Here is a 20,227-nt window from a genome sequence, read left to right on the forward strand (position 1 = left end):
AATACCATTTAGTACACGGAATTTAGTCGTATTTACAGACATCATGTTTGAAATATCATCTTTTTTCTGTGGTAATCTTACTGTGTAGGGACACACTTTGTTATAATAACTTTTATACATGTCCTTAGTACGTACCGTACTAGAAGATTTTAAGGATTTTTGTTCTGCAGTGACTGGCAAATGTATTTTGCGTCAAAGAAAAGATTGCTACAGACCATAAGTTTTACTCAAAACAGTAAGGTTTCATGATTTTATTTTGTGATTGGAAACCACTGTTTAGTGAGAGAGGACAACTCAGTTAAAGTTGGATGAATGATAGCAAGGATGCCATGTGGCTTGTGGACAAGCTGATTGGGAGCATGTTTGATGAATGATATAATTTATTACCAGGTTCCAGTTGTTATGAAAGGTGAATAACCCTACCCACCGCACAAATCACTATCTATTGGACAGCGCAATTGGTTGCACTATTACTTATCCACTTGATAGTGATTTTATCCGGCAGATAGCGCTATCCATCGTTTGAACAACTGGACCAAACCATTTGGTCTGGAAGTGGATAACAGAATGAGACAAACATTTAGTGGAGTCTTGCATGCAATCTGTATGATGATGATTTTATTATTGTTATCATTATTATTATCATTTAGTGGCTCAATCAACTCCTTTGCTCAGCCATGAAACCTAATTAATGTGTTGAAGTTAAGTTGAACTTGTATTTTTTTTTCCTTCAATGGATTAACAATCCAGTTTTTCAGTGGATATACATGTACCTCTTACTAGTTGAAGACAAGCGGAAGGTTTAACTGCCACAAAGATTGCGTCAAAATATGAAAAAGTAGTAAATCTTCTTGGCCTTTTGAAATAGTTGCTAGCATGATTCAAACAGTTGTACAAGTTTATGTAACATAAACGAAATACAAAACTTGCTAGAAAGGTTTTATGATTAAAAATAATGTCAAATGTCATGGGCCGTACAGGGAGCTGCACTGTTAAATACGACCCTTTAAATTGGAAAATCATCGGGCGAGCACTATCTGAAACAATAATTTTGTTATAATATTATTTTCTCAACCAACATAATAATAAAATGTATTTTTGTGTATATAATTTTAACAATTATTCTACGAGGGCATGATATGAAGTAATAGATGATGCCAAGGGACTAACATCCCTTGAATGGCTTGTTAATGAAGCAATCAAAATGAATCAAAATATTTTCTTCTACATGTACATCATTCAATTAATCAACAACTCCACCATTGATGATACAGTTGATTGGCAGCTATAGATTAAAGTATTGACGATGGAGCAAAAACCGAGCGTATGTACAAACCCTCTTGTCAGGTCAAGATTGTCCCATACATGTAAAATTGCTAAGGTGGGAGGTGTGAGGTGATTGTCGATGGGCTGGATACAAACGGTAACCTCACGCAACATGTTGAAAAGCAGGAATCAGACCAGACAGTGTGAGACACCAGTGTTTGCACAGCCAAGAGGTGTAACCCAAGACCAGCCAGAGCAACTCCAGCTTCAAATTAGGGCAGGAATGTGGCTCCTGTGTGCATACTTCAAGTTACATGTAAGCCCCAACAGCACTCAGCCGCATTCCCTACTGTTGTCCGTTGCACTTTTATGGTAAATGTGAAATGTTAAAGAGCATTAATTTTATTGGTAATAGTGTATCTTGTCCTGTAGTGGGAGACAAAATCCTTGAACCATCATCTGAGCGACCAACCAAAGAGCAGGTCTGTGGAACTTTACATCGTTTTTGACTTCATAATGTCGGGCCAAAAATGCCATTTTCATAGTTTTTCTTTTGCAGTAAACAATCATTATTCTGTCAAATTTACATGTAAATTTGTTAGAATTCTTTTTTGAAAAGTGTGGTTGATTGATGATTATTTAGTCCGTAATTATTGTTGTGCTGTCGGTTATTTTCAGGTGTCTGCAAAGTTGAATTTAAGCAGGCTGTCAACTGCTTCTCTTGGAAAATTTACCGAAACGCTGGTGAGATTAAGAATGTTCATGTTTCCAAAAAAAATTCTGATCAGGTTGCAGCCACCACAAAATGGTCTGGAAACGTGTTGTTTTCCAGATATTGTTAGGTTTTAAATTTTCAAGTATATCCTTTTCATAGGTGCATGGACTTGTAGTTGGGTAGCCATAATGAAGTTACTTCATGAAATTGTACTTGTATTTCAGCCAAAAGAGAAGATACCACGAAAAACTGGCAAGAAAAGAAAGGTAACGTACAGTACTCGAAAGAAAGTGACAATGTCCGAAGTGAGACATTCATTTCTTCCGGCCTTGCTTTCCTCACTTTGTGCTTTTTTCGTGTAGTTTGAGCCAGTGGTCGGGGACATGTCAAGTGAACGCGCTCGTAATATGGAGTTGGCCGAGAAAATTGCGAGAAAAGAACCATTAGATGTTAATAAGGTGACAAACTCACTACACGTGTTAGTAGTTGTACCTTTAAATTTGTTTAAGTAAATTCTTGGCTCTAAGGAAATTTACGAACTTTTCCTCTTGTTTTCAGGCTGTGAACCAACACACAGAAGAAAAACAAAGAAGGTATGAAATCTGTGTTATTGTCTGGTACACATAAACGTTGCTTTGACGGTAGACCTCAGTCCCACCAGATTTAGAGCACTTACTCTCAAGCGAACTTTAATTCCTCCAGTCCTGTTCCCTGTCATAAAAATATATGCTCCAAGTTTTCTCTTTGTGATCTGTTGCCACAATTTTTTCGGCCGTTTTTTCCTTCTGGCCCCAGTTGTTCAAAGTCTGGATAACTATATCCGATGCAGATTTCATAAACACCTTTACTTACTGTAGATGTTCTAAGAATGTGCATTTTCACGGGTGCGTGAACAAATGCTGACATCTTTGCCCAATCTTAATCAGGATTCGACCCGGGTTCAAATTAACCCGGGATAGTTATCGTCGTGTGAACGTTACTAACTTGGGTTCGATCTGGGTTATATGTTGAATCCAACTCATCTCCAGAGGCAAGTTCGACCCAGGTCGAACCTGGGTTACTTTTGACGAAGTGTCGTGTGAACGCAAACCTGGATCAAACCCGGGTTAATTCGAGCCAAGGTTAGTTTATGTCATGTGTGAATGGGGCTTTTAACTTTTGGATAGTCACTTATCCACCGGAAAAAGTCATGCTACCTGTGGACAACTGGAGCCTTGAAGTTAGCGTATCATAATGAAATGTGTTTTTCTGCTAACCTTTTAGAGCAAGCGAGTCCAACGCGGATGGAACTGGTAAAGGAAAGAAAGGCAAAAGAAAAAGAAAATCAGGCGGGCAAGCAAGAAACAAGATGGCTGCTGGCAAATCAGGACGGAAAGTGGGAAAGAAAAGGAAGAAGTCATAATTCGGGAATGATCAGATCTGTTTCGTCAATTTGTATTCCACTTCACGTTCAATTCTGCGTAGTTGACACGGATGCTCTAAACCGCATGGGCAAAGACCTTATTTTATCAGTTCAATTTGTCGAGGTTGAGCCGATGAATTTGTCCAGTAAAGATTGACAAATTGATATTTTCAAATGTGCTTTCCTGTAACAATGGTTTTGTATACATTGGCTAATAATAACTAGCGTTTCGCTGGTGCAAAGCGCAAATATTGTATCCCCTTACACGCTCTCTCGCGTTGAGACCCGAACCGTTCAGGCACCATAGAAGTCCCCTTAAGCGTATATAGAGTGAGGAACAATGCCACTTTTTGTGAATGAGACCGTCTACTATCTATGATGAGACGCGCAAAGAATCAACAGTAAAGAAATAAACGAAAGAGATCAGTGATTCTCGTAGGGGTCAACAAAATTGTTTTTCACTAGCAAACTTCCCCGGCCAGCAATGTGATTTCGCTTAGTTTTCGGTTAAGACGCCAAAACGTTAGTGGGAGTTACGTTGGTAACCTTCGATATTGCAACTCAGTGGGAAGACCATCCGTCTGGTGTAGCCGAGGTCGTTGGTTCGAATCCGGCTCCGGCCGGAATCCAATTTTTCAGTTGTCCTTTCACCCGTTGAAAAGCAACTAGTTTACCATCTTTATCACGGGTGCACCACACCAAAAACCCATTATTAGTTTGAATAGGAATAAATATAAGGATTTGTATGAGTTTATTCCCCAGAGCCTCGAGATGATGTCTTTTGTTTAGGACTAAATTTTAATATATCGAAAGTGGGCTATTCCTGGTAAAAACCAGATACGTCGGCCCCTAAACCATATGAGACAAATCCCACGCCTACTCACAGCTCCAAACCGCCCTTGTCATTTTAGTGTAAGAATTCGCTCGGTTAAATATACAAGGGAAAAGTCATTTTTATCTGTCATGTGGTAAGCGCGCACGCGCCCTAAAGGTAACATAGATACATGCATAAACTTTATCATCTCAAATTTCAGAATAACTATAAGAGCTAATATCTTCGAGACATTACATTTACAGCTAAAATACATGACATATACAGATACATACCAAATACACAATATTTAAAGATATATTAATTTTACAAAAAAGCCGCTGTACAAAATGCGGCCCTGGATTCTCTTTTGAAACCAACAAACTCAGTGGTACGGATAAAATTCCGTAACTTAGCTGATACGTAAGAAAAAAGAACTAACGAAGACCATAACTGGTTACTCCAGGGTTATTGAGGGACAGGATGTAATTTTCGCGAAGATTATGCCTAAGTAGAGGAAGGGAGAGAAAACTTTTTCATATAAGCAGGAAAACCCTTTTTTCTTTCCAAAGAAACATACTTTTATAACATATGCGGGCCACACTGCCGTACCAGGGACTACCAGGATCAAATTCAACGAGTGGCCAGGGCGGGTCTTGAACCCGGGATCTCCGTACCTCAAGGCAAGTGCCATAAACAGCGGGACACACTGCCTCGCAGACGAGGCGATATGTTGCTGGTACCGCCTGTTGGTAGTGATAATCATGAGTTGAATTACCCAACCTATTGTATGGTTGGTGAAGCAAGCATGTTTCCCTTTTGCAAAGAAAAATCGCTTTCCTGGTGCTCTTTTAAACGGGTTCCTAACTGGTGTTTCGTTTGTCCGATATAGTCTTGTTCACAGTCATTGCGGCAAGCAATGCAATAAACGGAGTCGGTTTGTTGTTGACACGGTTTACGTGGTCCTTTAGTATTGAGAAGATTTGAGCCAACGCCCGAAAAGGCTTTTGAGTTACTTTGACGTTGTGATTACACAAAATCCTTTTAATGGGCTCTCTGGGACTTCGAAAAACCTATTGCCTTCAGAACATTGAGCACGTACTCTCGCTCTTTAACCTTGTACCTGTGAACTTTCTTGGTTGCTAAATGTACTTACACTATAAACAATCGCATTCGCATTTTTTAAAAATTTCCATCATTTCGGTCTTTGTTCTACCAACAACAATTGAAGCAAGATGACACACGCTAACATCAACCCGGTGTGGCCAACACATCACGCATGCGCTAAACCTTTTCACCCGGTCAATTAGCAGCCATGGACAGCTATTTCGGCCTTTTGGGCCTCATTAGCATGGCGTAACTAACATACCAGGCAGGTGTGTTTAGCACCCCTTTAAGTGGCAGCCTCACATGCCATACATGTGGTAAGCTGCAATTGTGGGTTGGGAACAGCAAAACTTCTCCCACGGCAAGAGTGTGGGAAGGTGTGTCACGTAAATTAAAAACAACAATAAAAGCAAGATGACACACGCTAACACCAACCCTGTGGCTTCATAACTCAGTTTGTTGAGCAATGCAGAATATTACAAGGACAAGGTTGTTGACGCTGACCAAAACCGTTTGTTTTAAGTTATAGATAGGTTTTCTTCATGTTGAAAAGGCCGTGTCTCTTCGTGGACAAAGTTTAAGACATCCGTAATCAGATAGCCCTTGATTCCATCTATCATCGGCCATCAGCCAAAGGTTTCAACGTCCCCCTTATAGATGAGGCTACAGAACAAGCAAAGTTTGAGCGTCCTAGAGGGGGATAAGAGTGAGAAGTGAAATGCAAGATTAACATGATTTTAAGACAAGTGCAATTGTACTGGCCAATCCAGAACCTAACTACAACTAGAAAATAATACCCTGCACCTTAAAAAAAAAAGAACTTTATATTTATTTAGATCTATTTAGAAACATAAGAAAAACATAACTGACATTCTTTTGTAAGGCATTAACTAGACTGAAATAAGTCTGTGCATAGTCAAGCTGCATTCACACATATCACAATAAAACTCTTGCAAATCCTCTCCATCTTCCTCACTAATCCCCACGCAAGAGCCATGGTACCAGGTTTGACAAATATCACACTTGTTCTTTGAATTCCTTCCCACCAGTCTGCATGACCCTTTAGTGCTAAGTGCTTGCTATTTTTTTTTTTGTACTTGTTTTGTCAAACGGTATACTGCACTTGGCTTCGCCATATAAGAAGACCTCACTGAAATATCTGCGGTTTTCGGTCAATGTGGGCTCAGGTGAGGGCATCACGTCACAAATATAAACGGTTGGAGCAAGTTGGCCTAAATCTGGTAGGTTTATCATTTTATAAGTGATTTCTCGGGCCATCTTCGTCTACAGAAGCCCCCAGGCTGGCATCATTAAGCTGGAATGTGGGTAAAGGCATGCCTTTGAAAGAAAACAGAGGCGAGAGATGGTTTCATGCAGACTGGGACACCCAAAATGCTCTGTTGTAAACATGGCGGTTCACCAGTGAAGTTGTCTCTCTGGCCTTTCTGTGGACGGATTCCAGGACCTACCGATACAATTTGGGCAGGTTTTGAAAGCTAAAAACTTCAATCGATGCGTTATTTTGCTGGTAGGACTGGATGGCCCGACACTTATGAAAAAAACGATGAAATGAGAATCGGGAGTCTTCCCTTGTCGTGGAATGACAGAATTACCCAGAATTCTTTTTGGGCATGAGCGAGGCAACTTGAGAAGCACGAGACTGGCCCCCATCGAATGGCTGAAGCGCGGCCAGAGGAAACGATTTCTAGCCAGATACTCAGGAGTAGGCCTGGTGTGTGCTGTTAACGTAGACTTTGGATTTCTGAACACGTTTTTATCATAGGAAATTGGCGACAAAGTTTTGCTTTCATTTCGCTGTAATCCTCGTATCAAAGAAACGGTATATTGTAAATAAGAGAATAACGAGATTTATATTTGCAGATGACCTGTCCGAGTCTTACTAGTAAAGTCAACCTACTACATGCTTGTGCAATAAGCGCATTCAAAACTTCCTAATATTAATTTTAAAAAGTAGGTTTGTTTGTTTGTTTGTTTCTTTTTAAAGAGGGTTTTCCTGGTTGTATGAAAAATACGTTTTCTCTCCCGTACTCTTCTTATGCATGATCTTCGCTGAAGTTACATTCTACCCCTCATAAACCTGGAACAACCAGTTATGGTCTTTAGTTCTTTTTTCTTACGTATCAGCTAAGTTGTAGAATGCGCTAACTAGTTTTATCCGTACCACTGAGTTTAATGGTTTCAAAAGAGAATCCAGGGCCGCCTTTTGTACAGCGGTTTTTCTTTTTGATTAATATATCTTTAAATATTATGTCTTTAGTATCTATCTGTATATGCTATGTATTTTAGCCGTAAAGATATTAGTTCAGTGTAGTTATTCTGTAATTGGAGATGGGTTAAAGGCTATGCGTGCATGTATGTATGTTACCTTTAGCAGGGCGCGTGCGCACTCTTTGTAATCTGCGACTTCAGTGCTTACCATATGGCAGATAAAATGACTTTTCTCTTGTATATTTAAGCCATCGAATTCTTACGTTAAATTGACAAGGGCGGTTTGGAGCTGTGAGTAGGCGTGGGATTTGTCTCATATGGTTTAGGGGCCGACATATCTCTCCCTCAATGCCGTACCGGGAGGCAAGGTCGGTAGCAGAAAGCAGCGAAGGGCCAACTGCGTCCAAAAGCGATCGCACGGGCCGAAATCCCGGGATGACTCGTTTGGTACGACGCTCCAGCGCCGGTGTCTGGAGGTACTGCGTTTTTCTCTCTTGTTCAAAGATACCGTTAGCGCATGCGCAAATGTTCTGGCTCTTCGATACCTTGCCTACCAAAACAAATTAACATGCTGGGTATTCTTTTTCTTTTTCTTTTTTGTACCAGCAATTGACATTTCAGTTGATTTTATAGGCATAAACGTAACGTAAGAACCGTGCGTGTCTGGTATTGTCTCAGACAGAGACGAGAGATGGTTTCATGCAGACTGGGACACCCAAAATGCTCTGTTGTAAACATGGCGGTTCACCAGTGAAGTTGTCTCTCTGGCCTTTCTGTGGACGGATTCCAGGACCTACCGATACAATTTGGGCAGGTTTTGAAAGCTAAAAACTTCAATCGATGCGTTATTTTGCTGGTAGGACTGGATGGCCCGACACTTATGAAAAAAACGATGAAATGAGAATCGGGAGTCTTCCCTTGTCGTGGAATGACAGAATTACCCAGAATTCTTTTTGGGCATGAGCGAGGCAACTTGAGAAGCACGAGACTGGCCCCCATCGAATGGCTGAAGCGCGGCCAGAGGAAACGATTTCTAGCCAGATACTCAGGAGTAGGCCTGGTGTGTGCTGTTAACGTAGACTTTGGATTTCTGAACACGTTTTTATCATAGGAAATTGGCGACAAAGTTTTGCTTTCATTTCGCTGTAATCCTCGTATCAAAGAAACGGTATATTGTAAATAAGAGAATAACGAGATTTATATTTGCAGATGACCTGTCCGAGTCTTACTAGTAAAGTCAACCTACTACATGCTTGTGCAATAAGCGCATTCAAAACTTCCTAATATTAATTTTAAAAAGTAGGTTTGTTTGTTTGTTTGTTTCTTTTTAAAGAGGGTTTTCCTGGTTGTATGAAAAATACGTTTTCTCTCCCGTACTCTTCTTATGCATGATCTTCGCTGAAGTTACATTCTACCCCTCATAAACCTGGAACAACCAGTTATGGTCTTCATTAGTTCTTTTTTCTTACGTATCAGCTAAGTTGTAGAATGCGCTAACTAGTTTTATCCGTACCACTGAGTTTAATGGTTTCAAAAGAGAATCCAGGGCCGCCTTTTGTACAGCGGTTTTTCTTTTTGATTAATATATCTTTAAATATTATGTCTTTAGTATCTATCTGTATATGCTATGTATTTTAGCCGTAAAGATATTAGTTCAGTGTAGTTATTCTGTAATTGGAGATGGGTTAAAGGCTATGCGTGCATGTATGTATGTTACCTTTAGCAGGGCGCGTGCGCACTCTTTGTAATCTGCGACTTCAGTGCTTACCATATGGCAGATAAAATGACTTTTCTCTTGTATATTTAAGCCATCGAATTCTTACGTTAAATTGACAAGGGCGGTTTGGAGCTGTGAGTAGGCGTGGGATTTGTCTCATATGGTTTAGGGGCCGACATATCTCTCCCTCAATGCCGTACCGGGAGGCAAGGTCGGTAGCAGAAAGCAGCGAAGGGCCAACTGCGTCCAAAAGCGATCGCACGGGCCGAAATCCCGGGATGACTCGTTTGGTACGACGCTCCAGCGCCGGTGTCTGGAGGTACTGCGTTTTTCTCTCTTGTTCAAAGATACCGTTAGCGCATGCGCAAATGTTCTGGCTCTTCGATACCTTGCCTACCAAAACAAATTAACATGCTGGGTATTCTTTTTCTTTTTCTTTTTTGTACCAGCAATTGACATTTCAGTTGATTTTATAGGCATAAACGTAACGTAAGAACCGTGCGTGTCTGGTATTGTCTCAGACAGAGACGAGAGATGGTTTCATGCAGACTGGGACACCCAAAATGCTCTGTTGTAAACATGGCGGTTCACCAGTGAAGTTGTCTCTCTGGCCTTTCTGTGGACGGATTCCAGGACCTACCGATACAATTTGGGCAGGTTTTGAAAGCTAAAAACTTCAATCGATGCGTTATTTTGCTGGTAGGACTGGATGGCCCGACACTTATGAAAAAAACGATGAAATGAGAATCGGGAGTCTTCCCTTGTCGTGGAATGACAGAATTACCCAGAATTCTTTTTGGGCATGAGCGAGGCAACTTGAGAAGCACGAGACTGGCCCCCATCGAATGGCTGAAGCGCGGCCAGAGGAAACGATTTCTAGCCAGATACTCAGGAGTAGGCCTGGTGTGTGCTGTTAACGTAGACTTTGGATTTCTGAACACGTTTTTATCATAGGAAATTGGCGACAAAGTTTTGCTTTCATTTCGCTGTAATCCTCGTATCAAAGAAACGGTATATTGTAAATAAGAGAATAACGAGATTTATATTTGCAGATGACCTGTCCGAGTCTTACTAGTAAAGTCAACCTACTACATGCTTGTGCAATAAGCGCATTCAAAACTTCCTAATATTAATTTTAAAAAGTAGGTTTGTTTGTTTGTTTGTTTCTTTTTAAAGAGGGTTTTCCTGGTTGTATGAAAAATACGTTTTCTCTCCCGTACTCTTCTTATGCATGATCTTCGCTGAAGTTACATTCTACCCCTCATAAACCTGGAACAACCAGTTATGGTCTTCTTTAGTTCTTTTTTCTTACGTATCAGCTAAGTTGTAGAATGCGCTAACTAGTTTTATCCGTACCACTGAGTTTAATGGTTTCAAAAGAGAATCCAGGGCCGCCTTTTGTACAGCGGTTTTTCTTTTTGATTAATATATCTTTAAATATTATGTCTTTAGTATCTATCTGTATATGCTATGTATTTTAGCCGTAAAGATATTAGTTCAGTGTAGTTATTCTGTAATTGGAGATGGGTTAAAGGCTATGCGTGCATGTATGTATGTTACCTTTAGCAGGGCGCGTGCGCACTCTTTGTAATCTGCGACTTCAGTGCTTACCATATGGCAGATAAAATGACTTTTCTCTTGTATATTTAAGCCATCGAATTCTTACGTTAAATTGACAAGGGCGGTTTGGAGCTGTGAGTAGGCGTGGGATTTGTCTCATATGGTTTAGGGGCCGACATATCTCTCCCTCAATGCCGTACCGGGAGGCAAGGTCGGTAGCAGAAAGCAGCGAAGGGCCAACTGCGTCCAAAAGCGATCGCACGGGCCGAAATCCCGGGATGACTCGTTTGGTACGACGCTCCAGCGCCGGTGTCTGGAGGTACTGCGTTTTTCTCTCTTGTTCAAAGATACCGTTAGCGCATGCGCAAATGTTCTGGCTCTTCGATACCTTGCCTACCAAAACAAATTAACATGCTGGGTATTCTTTTTCTTTTTCTTTTTTGTACCAGCAATTGACATTTCAGTTGATTTTATAGGCATAAACGTAACGTAAGAACCGTGCGTGTCTGGTATTGTCTCAGACAGAGACGAGAGATGGTTTCATGCAGACTGGGACACCCAAAATGCTCTGTTGTAAACATGGCGGTTCACCAGTGAAGTTGTCTCTCTGGCCTTTCTGTGGACGGATTCCAGGACCTACCGATACAATTTGGGCAGGTTTTGAAAGCTAAAAACTTCAATCGATGCGTTATTTTGCTGGTAGGACTGGATGGCCCGACACTTATGAAAAAAACGATGAAATGAGAATCGGGAGTCTTCCCTTGTCGTGGAATGACAGAATTACCCAGAATTCTTTTTGGGCATGAGCGAGGCAACTTGAGAAGCACGAGACTGGCCCCCATCGAATGGCTGAAGCGCGGCCAGAGGAAACGATTTCTAGCCAGATACTCAGGAGTAGGCCTGGTGTGTGCTGTTAACGTAGACTTTGGATTTCTGAACACGTTTTTATCATAGGAAATTGGCGACAAAGTTTTGCTTTCATTTCGCTGTAATCCTCGTATCAAAGAAACGGTATATTGTAAATAAGAGAATAACGAGATTTATATTTGCAGATGACCTGTCCGAGTCTTACTAGTAAAGTCAACCTACTACATGCTTGTGCAATAAGCGCATTCAAAACTTCCTAATATTAATTTTAAAAAGTAGGTTTGTTTGTTTGTTTGTTTCTTTTTAAAGAGGGTTTTCCTGGTTGTATGAAAAATACGTTTTCTCTCCCGTACTCTTCTTATGCATGATCTTCGCTGAAGTTACATTCTACCCCTCATAAACCTGGAACAACCAGTTATGGTCTTCCTTAGTTCTTTTTTCTTACGTATCAGCTAAGTTGTAGAATGCGCTAACTAGTTTTATCCGTACCACTGAGTTTAATGGTTTCAAAAGAGAATCCAGGGCCGCCTTTTGTACAGCGGTTTTTCTTTTTGATTAATATATCTTTAAATATTATGTCTTTAGTATCTATCTGTATATGCTATGTATTTTAGCCGTAAAGATATTAGTTCAGTGTAGTTATTCTGTAATTGGAGATGGGTTAAAGGCTATGCGTGCATGTATGTATGTTACCTTTAGCAGGGCGCGTGCGCACTCTTTGTAATCTGCGACTTCAGTGCTTACCATATGGCAGATAAAATGACTTTTCTCTTGTATATTTAAGCCATCGAATTCTTACGTTAAATTGACAAGGGCGGTTTGGAGCTGTGAGTAGGCGTGGGATTTGTCTCATATGGTTTAGGGGCCGACATATCTCTCCCTCAATGCCGTACCGGGAGGCAAGGTCGGTAGCAGAAAGCAGCGAAGGGCCAACTGCGTCCAAAAGCGATCGCACGGGCCGAAATCCCGGGATGACTCGTTTGGTACGACGCTCCAGCGCCGGTGTCTGGAGGTACTGCGTTTTTCTCTCTTGTTCAAAGATACCGTTAGCGCATGCGCAAATGTTCTGGCTCTTCGATACCTTGCCTACCAAAACAAATTAACATGCTGGGTATTCTTTTTCTTTTTCTTTTTTGTACCAGCAATTGACATTTCAGTTGATTTTATAGGCATAAACGTAACGTAAGAACCGTGCGTGTCTGGTATTGTCTCAGACAGAGACGAGAGATGGTTTCATGCAGACTGGGACACCCAAAATGCTCTGTTGTAAACATGGCGGTTCACCAGTGAAGTTGTCTCTCTGGCCTTTCTGTGGACGGATTCCAGGACCTACCGATACAATTTGGGCAGGTTTTGAAAGCTAAAAACTTCAATCGATGCGTTATTTTGCTGGTAGGACTGGATGGCCCGACACTTATGAAAAAAACGATGAAATGAGAATCGGGAGTCTTCCCTTGTCGTGGAATGACAGAATTACCCAGAATTCTTTTTGGGCATGAGCGAGGCAACTTGAGAAGCACGAGACTGGCCCCCATCGAATGGCTGAAGCGCGGCCAGAGGAAACGATTTCTAGCCAGATACTCAGGAGTAGGCCTGGTGTGTGCTGTTAACGTAGACTTTGGATTTCTGAACACGTTTTTATCATAGGAAATTGGCGACAAAGTTTTGCTTTCATTTCGCTGTAATCCTCGTATCAAAGAAACGGTATATTGTAAATAAGAGAATAACGAGATTTATATTTGCAGATGACCTGTCCGAGTCTTACTAGTAAAGTCAACCTACTACATGCTTGTGCAATAAGCGCATTCAAACTTCCTAATATTAATTTTAAAAAGTAGGTTTGTTTGTTTGTTTGTTTCTTTTTAAAGAGGGTTTTCCTGGTTGTATGAAAAATACGTTTTCTCTCCCGTACTCTTCTTATGCATGATCTTCGCTGAAGTTACATTCTACCCCTCATAAACCTGGAACAACCAGTTATGGTCTTCCTTAGTTCTTTTTTCTTACGTATCAGCTAAGTTGTAGAATGCGCTAACTAGTTTTATCCGTACCACTGAGTTTAATGGTTTCAAAAGAGAATCCAGGGCCGCCTTTTGTACAGCGGTTTTTCTTTTTGATTAATATATCTTTAAATATTATGTCTTTAGTATCTATCTGTATATGCTATGTATTTTAGCCGTAAAGATATTAGTTCAGTGTAGTTATTCTGTAATTGGAGATGGGTTAAAGGCTATGCGTGCATGTATGTATGTTACCTTTAGCAGGGCGCGTGCGCACTCTTTGTAATCTGCGACTTCAGTGCTTACCATATGGCAGATAAAATGACTTTTCTCTTGTATATTTAAGCCATCGAATTCTTACGTTAAATTGACAAGGGCGGTTTGGAGCTGTGAGTAGGCGTGGGATTTGTCTCATATGGTTTAGGGGCCGACATATCTCTCCCTCAATGCCGTACCGGGAGGCAAGGTCGGTAGCAGAAAGCAGCGAAGGGCCAACTGCGTCCAAAAGCGATCGCACGGGCCGAAATCCCGGGATGACTCGTTTGGTACGACGCTCCAGCGCCGGTGTCTGGAGGTACTGCGTTTTTCTCTCTTGTTCAAAGATACCGTTAGCGCATGCGCAAATGTTCTGGCTCTTCGATACCTTGCCTACCAAAACAAATTAACATGCTGGGTATTCTTTTTCTTTTTCTTTTTTGTACCAGCAATTGACATTTCAGTTGATTTTATAGGCATAAACGTAACGTAAGAACCGTGCGTGTCTGGTATTGTCTCAGACAGAGACGAGAGATGGTTTCATGCAGACTGGGACACCCAAAATGCTCTGTTGTAAACATGGCGGTTCACCAGTGAAGTTGTCTCTCTGGCCTTTCTGTGGACGGATTCCAGGACCTACCGATACAATTTGGGCAGGTTTTGAAAGCTAAAAACTTCAATCGATGCGTTATTTTGCTGGTAGGACTGGATGGCCCGACACTTATGAAAAAAACGATGAAATGAGAATCGGGAGTCTTCCCTTGTCGTGGAATGACAGAATTACCCAGAATTCTTTTTGGGCATGAGCGAGGCAACTTGAGAAGCACGAGACTGGCCCCCATCGAATGGCTGAAGCGCGGCCAGAGGAAACGATTTCTAGCCAGATACTCAGGAGTAGGCCTGGTGTGTGCTGTTAACGTAGACTTTGGATTTCTGAACACGTTTTTATCATAGGAAATTGGCGACAAAGTTTTGCTTTCATTTCGCTGTAATCCTCGTATCAAAGAAACGGTATATTGTAAATAAGAGAATAACGAGATTTATATTTGCAGATGACCTGTCCGAGTCTTACTAGTAAAGTCAACCTACTACATGCTTGTGCAATAAGCGCATTCAAAACTTCCTAATATTAATTTTAAAAAGTAGGTTTGTTTGTTTGTTTGTTTCTTTTTAAAGAGGGTTTTCCTGGTTGTATGAAAAATACGTTTTCTCTCCCGTACTCTTCTTATGCATGATCTTCGCTGAAGTTACATTCTACCCCTCATAAACCTGGAACAACCAGTTATGGTCTTCCTTAGTTCTTTTTTCTTACGTATCAGCTAAGTTGTAGAATGCGCTAACTAGTTTTATCCGTACCACTGAGTTTAATGGTTTCAAAAGAGAATCCAGGGCCGCCTTTTGTACAGCGGTTTTTCTTTTTGATTAATATATCTTTAAATATTATGTCTTTAGTATCTATCTGTATATGCTATGTATTTTAGCCGTAAAGATATTAGTTCAGTGTAGTTATTCTGTAATTGGAGATGGGTTAAAGGCTATGCGTGCATGTATGTATGTTACCTTTAGCAGGGCGCGTGCGCACTCTTTGTAATCTGCGACTTCAGTGCTTACCATATGGCAGATAAAATGACTTTTCTCTTGTATATTTAAGCCATCGAATTCTTACGTTAAATTGACAAGGGCGGTTTGGAGCTGTGAGTAGGCGTGGGATTTGTCTCATATGGTTTAGGGGCCGACATATCTCTCCCTCAATGCCGTACCGGGAGGCAAGGTCGGTAGCAGAAAGCAGCGAAGGGCCAACTGCGTCCAAAAGCGATCGCACGGGCCGAAATCCCGGGATGACTCGTTTGGTACGACGCTCCAGCGCCGGTGTCTGGAGGTACTGCGTTTTTCTCTCTTGTTCAAAGATACCGTTAGCGCATGCGCAAATGTTCTGGCTCTTCGATACCTTGCCTACCAAAACAAATTAACATGCTGGGTATTCTTTTTCTTTTTCTTTTTTGTACCAGCAATTGACATTTCAGTTGATTTTATAGGCATAAACGTAACGTAAGAACCGTGCGTGTCTGGTATTGTCTCAGACAGAGACGAGAGATGGTTTCATGCAGACTGGGACACCCAAAATGCTCTGTTGTAAACATGGCGGTTCACCAGTGAAGTTGTCTCTCTGGCCTTTCTGTGGACGGATTCCAGGACCTACCGATACAATTTGGGCAGGTTTTGAAAGCTAAAAACTTCAATCGATGCGTTATTTTGCTGGTAGGACTGGATGGCCCGACACTTATGAAAAAAACGATGAAATGAGAATCGGGAGTCTTCCCTTGTCGTGGAATGACAGAATTACCCAGAATTCTTTTTGGGCATGAGCGAGGCAACTTGAGAAGCACGAGACTGGCCCCCATCGAATGGCTGAAGCGCGGCCAGAGGAAACGATTTCTAGCCAGATACTCAGGAGTAGGCCTGGTGTGTGCTGTTAACGTAGACTTTGGATTTCTGAACACGTTTTTATCATAGGAAATTGGCGACAAAGTTTTGCTTTCATTTCGCTGTAATCCTCGTATCAAAGAAACGGTATATTGTAAATAAGAGAATAACGAGATTTATATTTGCAGATGACCTGTCCGAGTCTTACTAGTAAAGTCAACCTACTACATGCTTGTGCAATAAGCGCATTCAAAACTTCCTAATATTAATTTTAAAAAGTAGGTTTGTTTGTTTGTTTGTTTCTTTTTAAAGAGGGTTTTCCTGGTTGTATGAAAAATACGTTTTCTCTCCCGTACTCTTCTTATGCATGATCTTCGCTGAAGTTACATTCTACCCCTCATAAACCTGGAACAACCAGTTATGGTCTTCCTTAGTTCTTTTTTCTTACGTATCAGCTAAGTTGTAGAATGCGCTAACTAGTTTTATCCGTACCACTGAGTTTAATGGTTTCAAAAGAGAATCCAGGGCCGCCTTTTGTACAGCGGTTTTTCTTTTTGATTAATATATCTTTAAATATTATGTCTTTAGTATCTATCTGTATATGCTATGTATTTTAGCCGTAAAGATATTAGTTCAGTGTAGTTATTCTGTAATTGGAGATGGGTTAAAGGCTATGCGTGCATGTATGTATGTTACCTTTAGCAGGGCGCGTGCGCACTCTTTGTAATCTGCGACTTCAGTGCTTACCATATGGCAGATAAAATGACTTTTCTCTTGTATATTTAAGCCATCGAATTCTTACGTTAAATTGACAAGGGCGGTTTGGAGCTGTGAGTAGGCGTGGGATTTGTCTCATATGGTTTAGGGGCCGACATATCTCTCCCTCAATGCCGTACCGGGAGGCAAGGTCGGTAGCAGAAAGCAGCGAAGGGCCAACTGCGTCCAAAAGCGATCGCACGGGCCGAAATCCCGGGATGACTCGTTTGGTACGACGCTCCAGCGCCGGTGTCTGGAGGTACTGCGTTTTTCTCTCTTGTTCAAAGATACCGTTAGCGCATGCGCAAATGTTCTGGCTCTTCGATACCTTGCCTACCAAAACAAATTAACATGCTGGGTATTCTTTTTCTTTTTCTTTTTTGTACCAGCAATTGACATTTCAGTTGATTTTATAGGCATAAACGTAACGTAAGAACCGTGCGTGTCTGGTATTGTCTCAGACAGAGACGAGAGATGGTTTCATGCAGACTGGGACACCCAAAATGCTCTGTTGTAAACATGGCGGTTCACCAGTGAAGTTGTCTCTCTGGCCTTTCTGTGGACGGATTCCAGGACCTACCGATACAATTTGGGCAGGTTTTGAAAGCTAAAAACTTCAATCGATGCGTTATTTTGCTGGTAGGACTGGATGGCCCGACACTTATGAAAAAAACGATGAAATGAGAATCGGGAGTCTTCCCTTGTCGTGGAATGACAGAATTACCCAGAATTCTTTTTGGGCATGAGCGAGGCAACTTGAGAAGCACGAGACTGGCCCCCATCGAATGGCTGAAGCGCGGCCAGAGGAAACGATTTCTAGCCAGATACTCAGGAGTAGGCCTGGTGTGTGCTGTTAACGTAGACTTTGGATTTCTGAACACGTTTTTATCATAGGAAATTGGCGACAAAGTTTTGCTTTCATTTCGCTGTAATCCTCGTATCAAAGAAACGGTATATTGTAAATAAGAGAATAACGAGATTTATATTTGCAGATGACCTGTCCGAGTCTTACTAGTAAAGTCAACCTACTACATGCTTGTGCAATAAGCGCATTCAAAACTTCCTAATATTAATTTTAAAAAGTAGGTTTGTTTGTTTGTTTGTTTCTTTTTAAAGAGGGTTTTCCTGGTTGTATGAAAAATACGTTTTCTCTCCCGTACTCTTCTTATGCATGATCTTCGCTGAAGTTACATTCTACCCCTCATAAACCTGGAACAACCAGTTATGGTCTTCGTTAGTTCTTTTTTCTTACGTATCAGCTAAGTTGTAGAATGCGCTAACTAGTTTTATCCGTACCACTGAGTTTAATGGTTTCAAAAGAGAATCCAGGGCCGCCTTTTGTACAGCGGTTTTTCTTTTTGATTAATATATCTTTAAATATTATGTCTTTAGTATCTATCTGTATATGCTATGTATTTTAGCCGTAAAGATATTAGTTCAGTGTAGTTATTCTGTAATTGGAGATGGGTTAAAGGCTATGCGTGCATGTATGTATGTTACCTTTAGCAGGGCGCGTGCGCACTCTTTGTAATCTGCGACTTCAGTGCTTACCATATGGCAGATAAAATGACTTTTCTCTTGTATATTTAAGCCATCGAATTCTTACGTTAAATTGACAAGGGCGGTTTGGAGCTGTGAGTAGGCGTGGGATTTGTCTCATATGGTTTAGGGGCCGACATATCTCTCCCTCAATGCCGTACCGGGAGGCAAGGTCGGTAGCAGAAAGCAGCGAAGGGCCAACTGCGTCCAAAAGCGATCGCACGGGCCGAAATCCCGGGATGACTCGTTTGGTACGACGCTCCAGCGCCGGTGTCTGGAGGTACTGCGTTTTTCTCTCTTGTTCAAAGATACCGTTAGCGCATGCGCAAATGTTCTGGCTCTTCGATACCTTGCCTACCAAAACAAATTAACATGCTGGGTATTCTTTTTCTTTTTCTTTTTTGTACCAGCAATTGACATTTCAGTTGATTTTATAGGCATAAACGTAACGTAAGAACCGTGCGTGTCTGGTATTGTCTCAGACAGAGACGAGAGATGGTTTCATGCAGACTGGGACACCCAAAATGCTCTGTTGTAAACATGGCGGTTCACCAGTGAAGTTGTCTCTCTGGCCTTTCTGTGGACGGATTCCAGGACCTACCGATACAATTTGGGCAGGTTTTGAAAGCTAAAAACTTCAATCGATGCGTTATTTTGCTGGTAGGACTGGATGGCCCGACACTTATGAAAAAAACGATGAAATGAGAATCGGGAGTCTTCCCTTGTCGTGGAATGACAGAATTACCCAGAATTCTTTTTGGGCATGAGCGAGGCAACTTGAGAAGCACGAGACTGGCCCCCATCGAATGGCTGAAGCGCGGCCAGAGGAAACGATTTCTAGCCAGATACTCAGGAGTAGGCCTGGTGTGTGCTGTTAACGTAGACTTTGGATTTCTGAACACGTTTTTATCATAGGAAATTGGCGACAAAGTTTTGCTTTCATTTCGCTGTAATCCTCGTATCAAAGAAACGGTATATTGTAAATAAGAGAATAACGAGATTTATATTTGCAGATGACCTGTCCGAGTCTTACTAGTAAAGTCAACCTACTACATGCTTGTGCAATAAGCGCATTCAAAACTTCCTAATATTAATTTTAAAAAGTAGGTTTGTTTGTTTGTTTGTTTCTTTTTAAAGAGGGTTTTCCTGGTTGTATGAAAAATACGTTTTCTCTCCCGTACTCTTCTTATGCATGATCTTCGCTGAAGTTACATTCTACCCCTCATAAACCTGGAACAACCAGTTATGGTCTTCGTTAGTTCTTTTTTCTTACGTATCAGCTAAGTTGTAGAATGCGCTAACTAGTTTTATCCGTACCACTGAGTTTAATGGTTTCAAAAGAGAATCCAGGGCCGCCTTTTGTACAGCGGTTTTTCTTTTTGATTAATATATCTTTAAATATTATGTCTTTAGTATCTATCTGTATATGCTATGTATTTTAGCCGTAAAGATATTAGTTCAGTGTAGTTATTCTGTAATTGGAGATGGGTTAAAGGCTATGCGTGCATGTATGTATGTTACCTTTAGCAGGGCGCGTGCGCACTCTTTGTAATCTGCGACTTCAGTGCTTACCATATGGCAG

The 20,227-nt window shown here is 41.2% G+C and overlaps 1 protein-coding gene across 1 annotated transcript; it reads left to right on the forward strand.

Annotated features, from left to right (window-relative positions):
- Nucleotides 1-1,044: 1,044 nt before the first annotated feature.
- Nucleotides 1,045-3,548, forward strand: LOC138059902 (ribosome biogenesis regulatory protein homolog). The gene is made up of 6 exons (XM_068905555.1): nt 1,045-1,748; nt 1,945-2,010; nt 2,206-2,247; nt 2,344-2,439; nt 2,540-2,574; nt 3,245-3,548. Exons 1-6 carry the CDS (start codon nt 1,650-1,652, stop codon nt 3,381-3,383), a joined length of 477 nt encoding a protein of 158 aa, XP_068761656.1. The 5' UTR covers nt 1,045-1,649; the 3' UTR covers nt 3,384-3,548.
- The last annotated feature ends 16,679 nt before the right edge of the window (nt 3,549-20,227 follow it).

Source organism: Montipora capricornis, chromosome 8 (genome assembly GCF_036669925.1).
Source record: "Montipora capricornis isolate CH-2021 chromosome 8, ASM3666992v2, whole genome shotgun sequence".
NCBI classification, from domain to species: Eukaryota; Metazoa; Cnidaria; class Anthozoa; order Scleractinia; family Acroporidae; genus Montipora; species Montipora capricornis.

What these genes read in the sequence shown, in the direction of transcription:
- LOC138059902 (XM_068905555.1), top strand. Translation starts at nt 1,650, where the DNA reads ATGTTAAAGAGCATTAATTTTATTGGTAATAGTGTATCTTGTCCTGTA. An exon ending in GAAAATTTACCGAAACGCTG is followed by an intron (nt 2,011 to 2,205) that starts GTGAGATTAAGA and finishes CTTGTATTTCAG; the next exon opens with CCAAAAGAGAAGATACCACG. An exon ending in AACCATTAGATGTTAATAAG is followed by an intron (nt 2,440 to 2,539) that starts GTGACAAACTCA and finishes TCTTGTTTTCAG; the next exon opens with GCTGTGAACCAACACACAGA.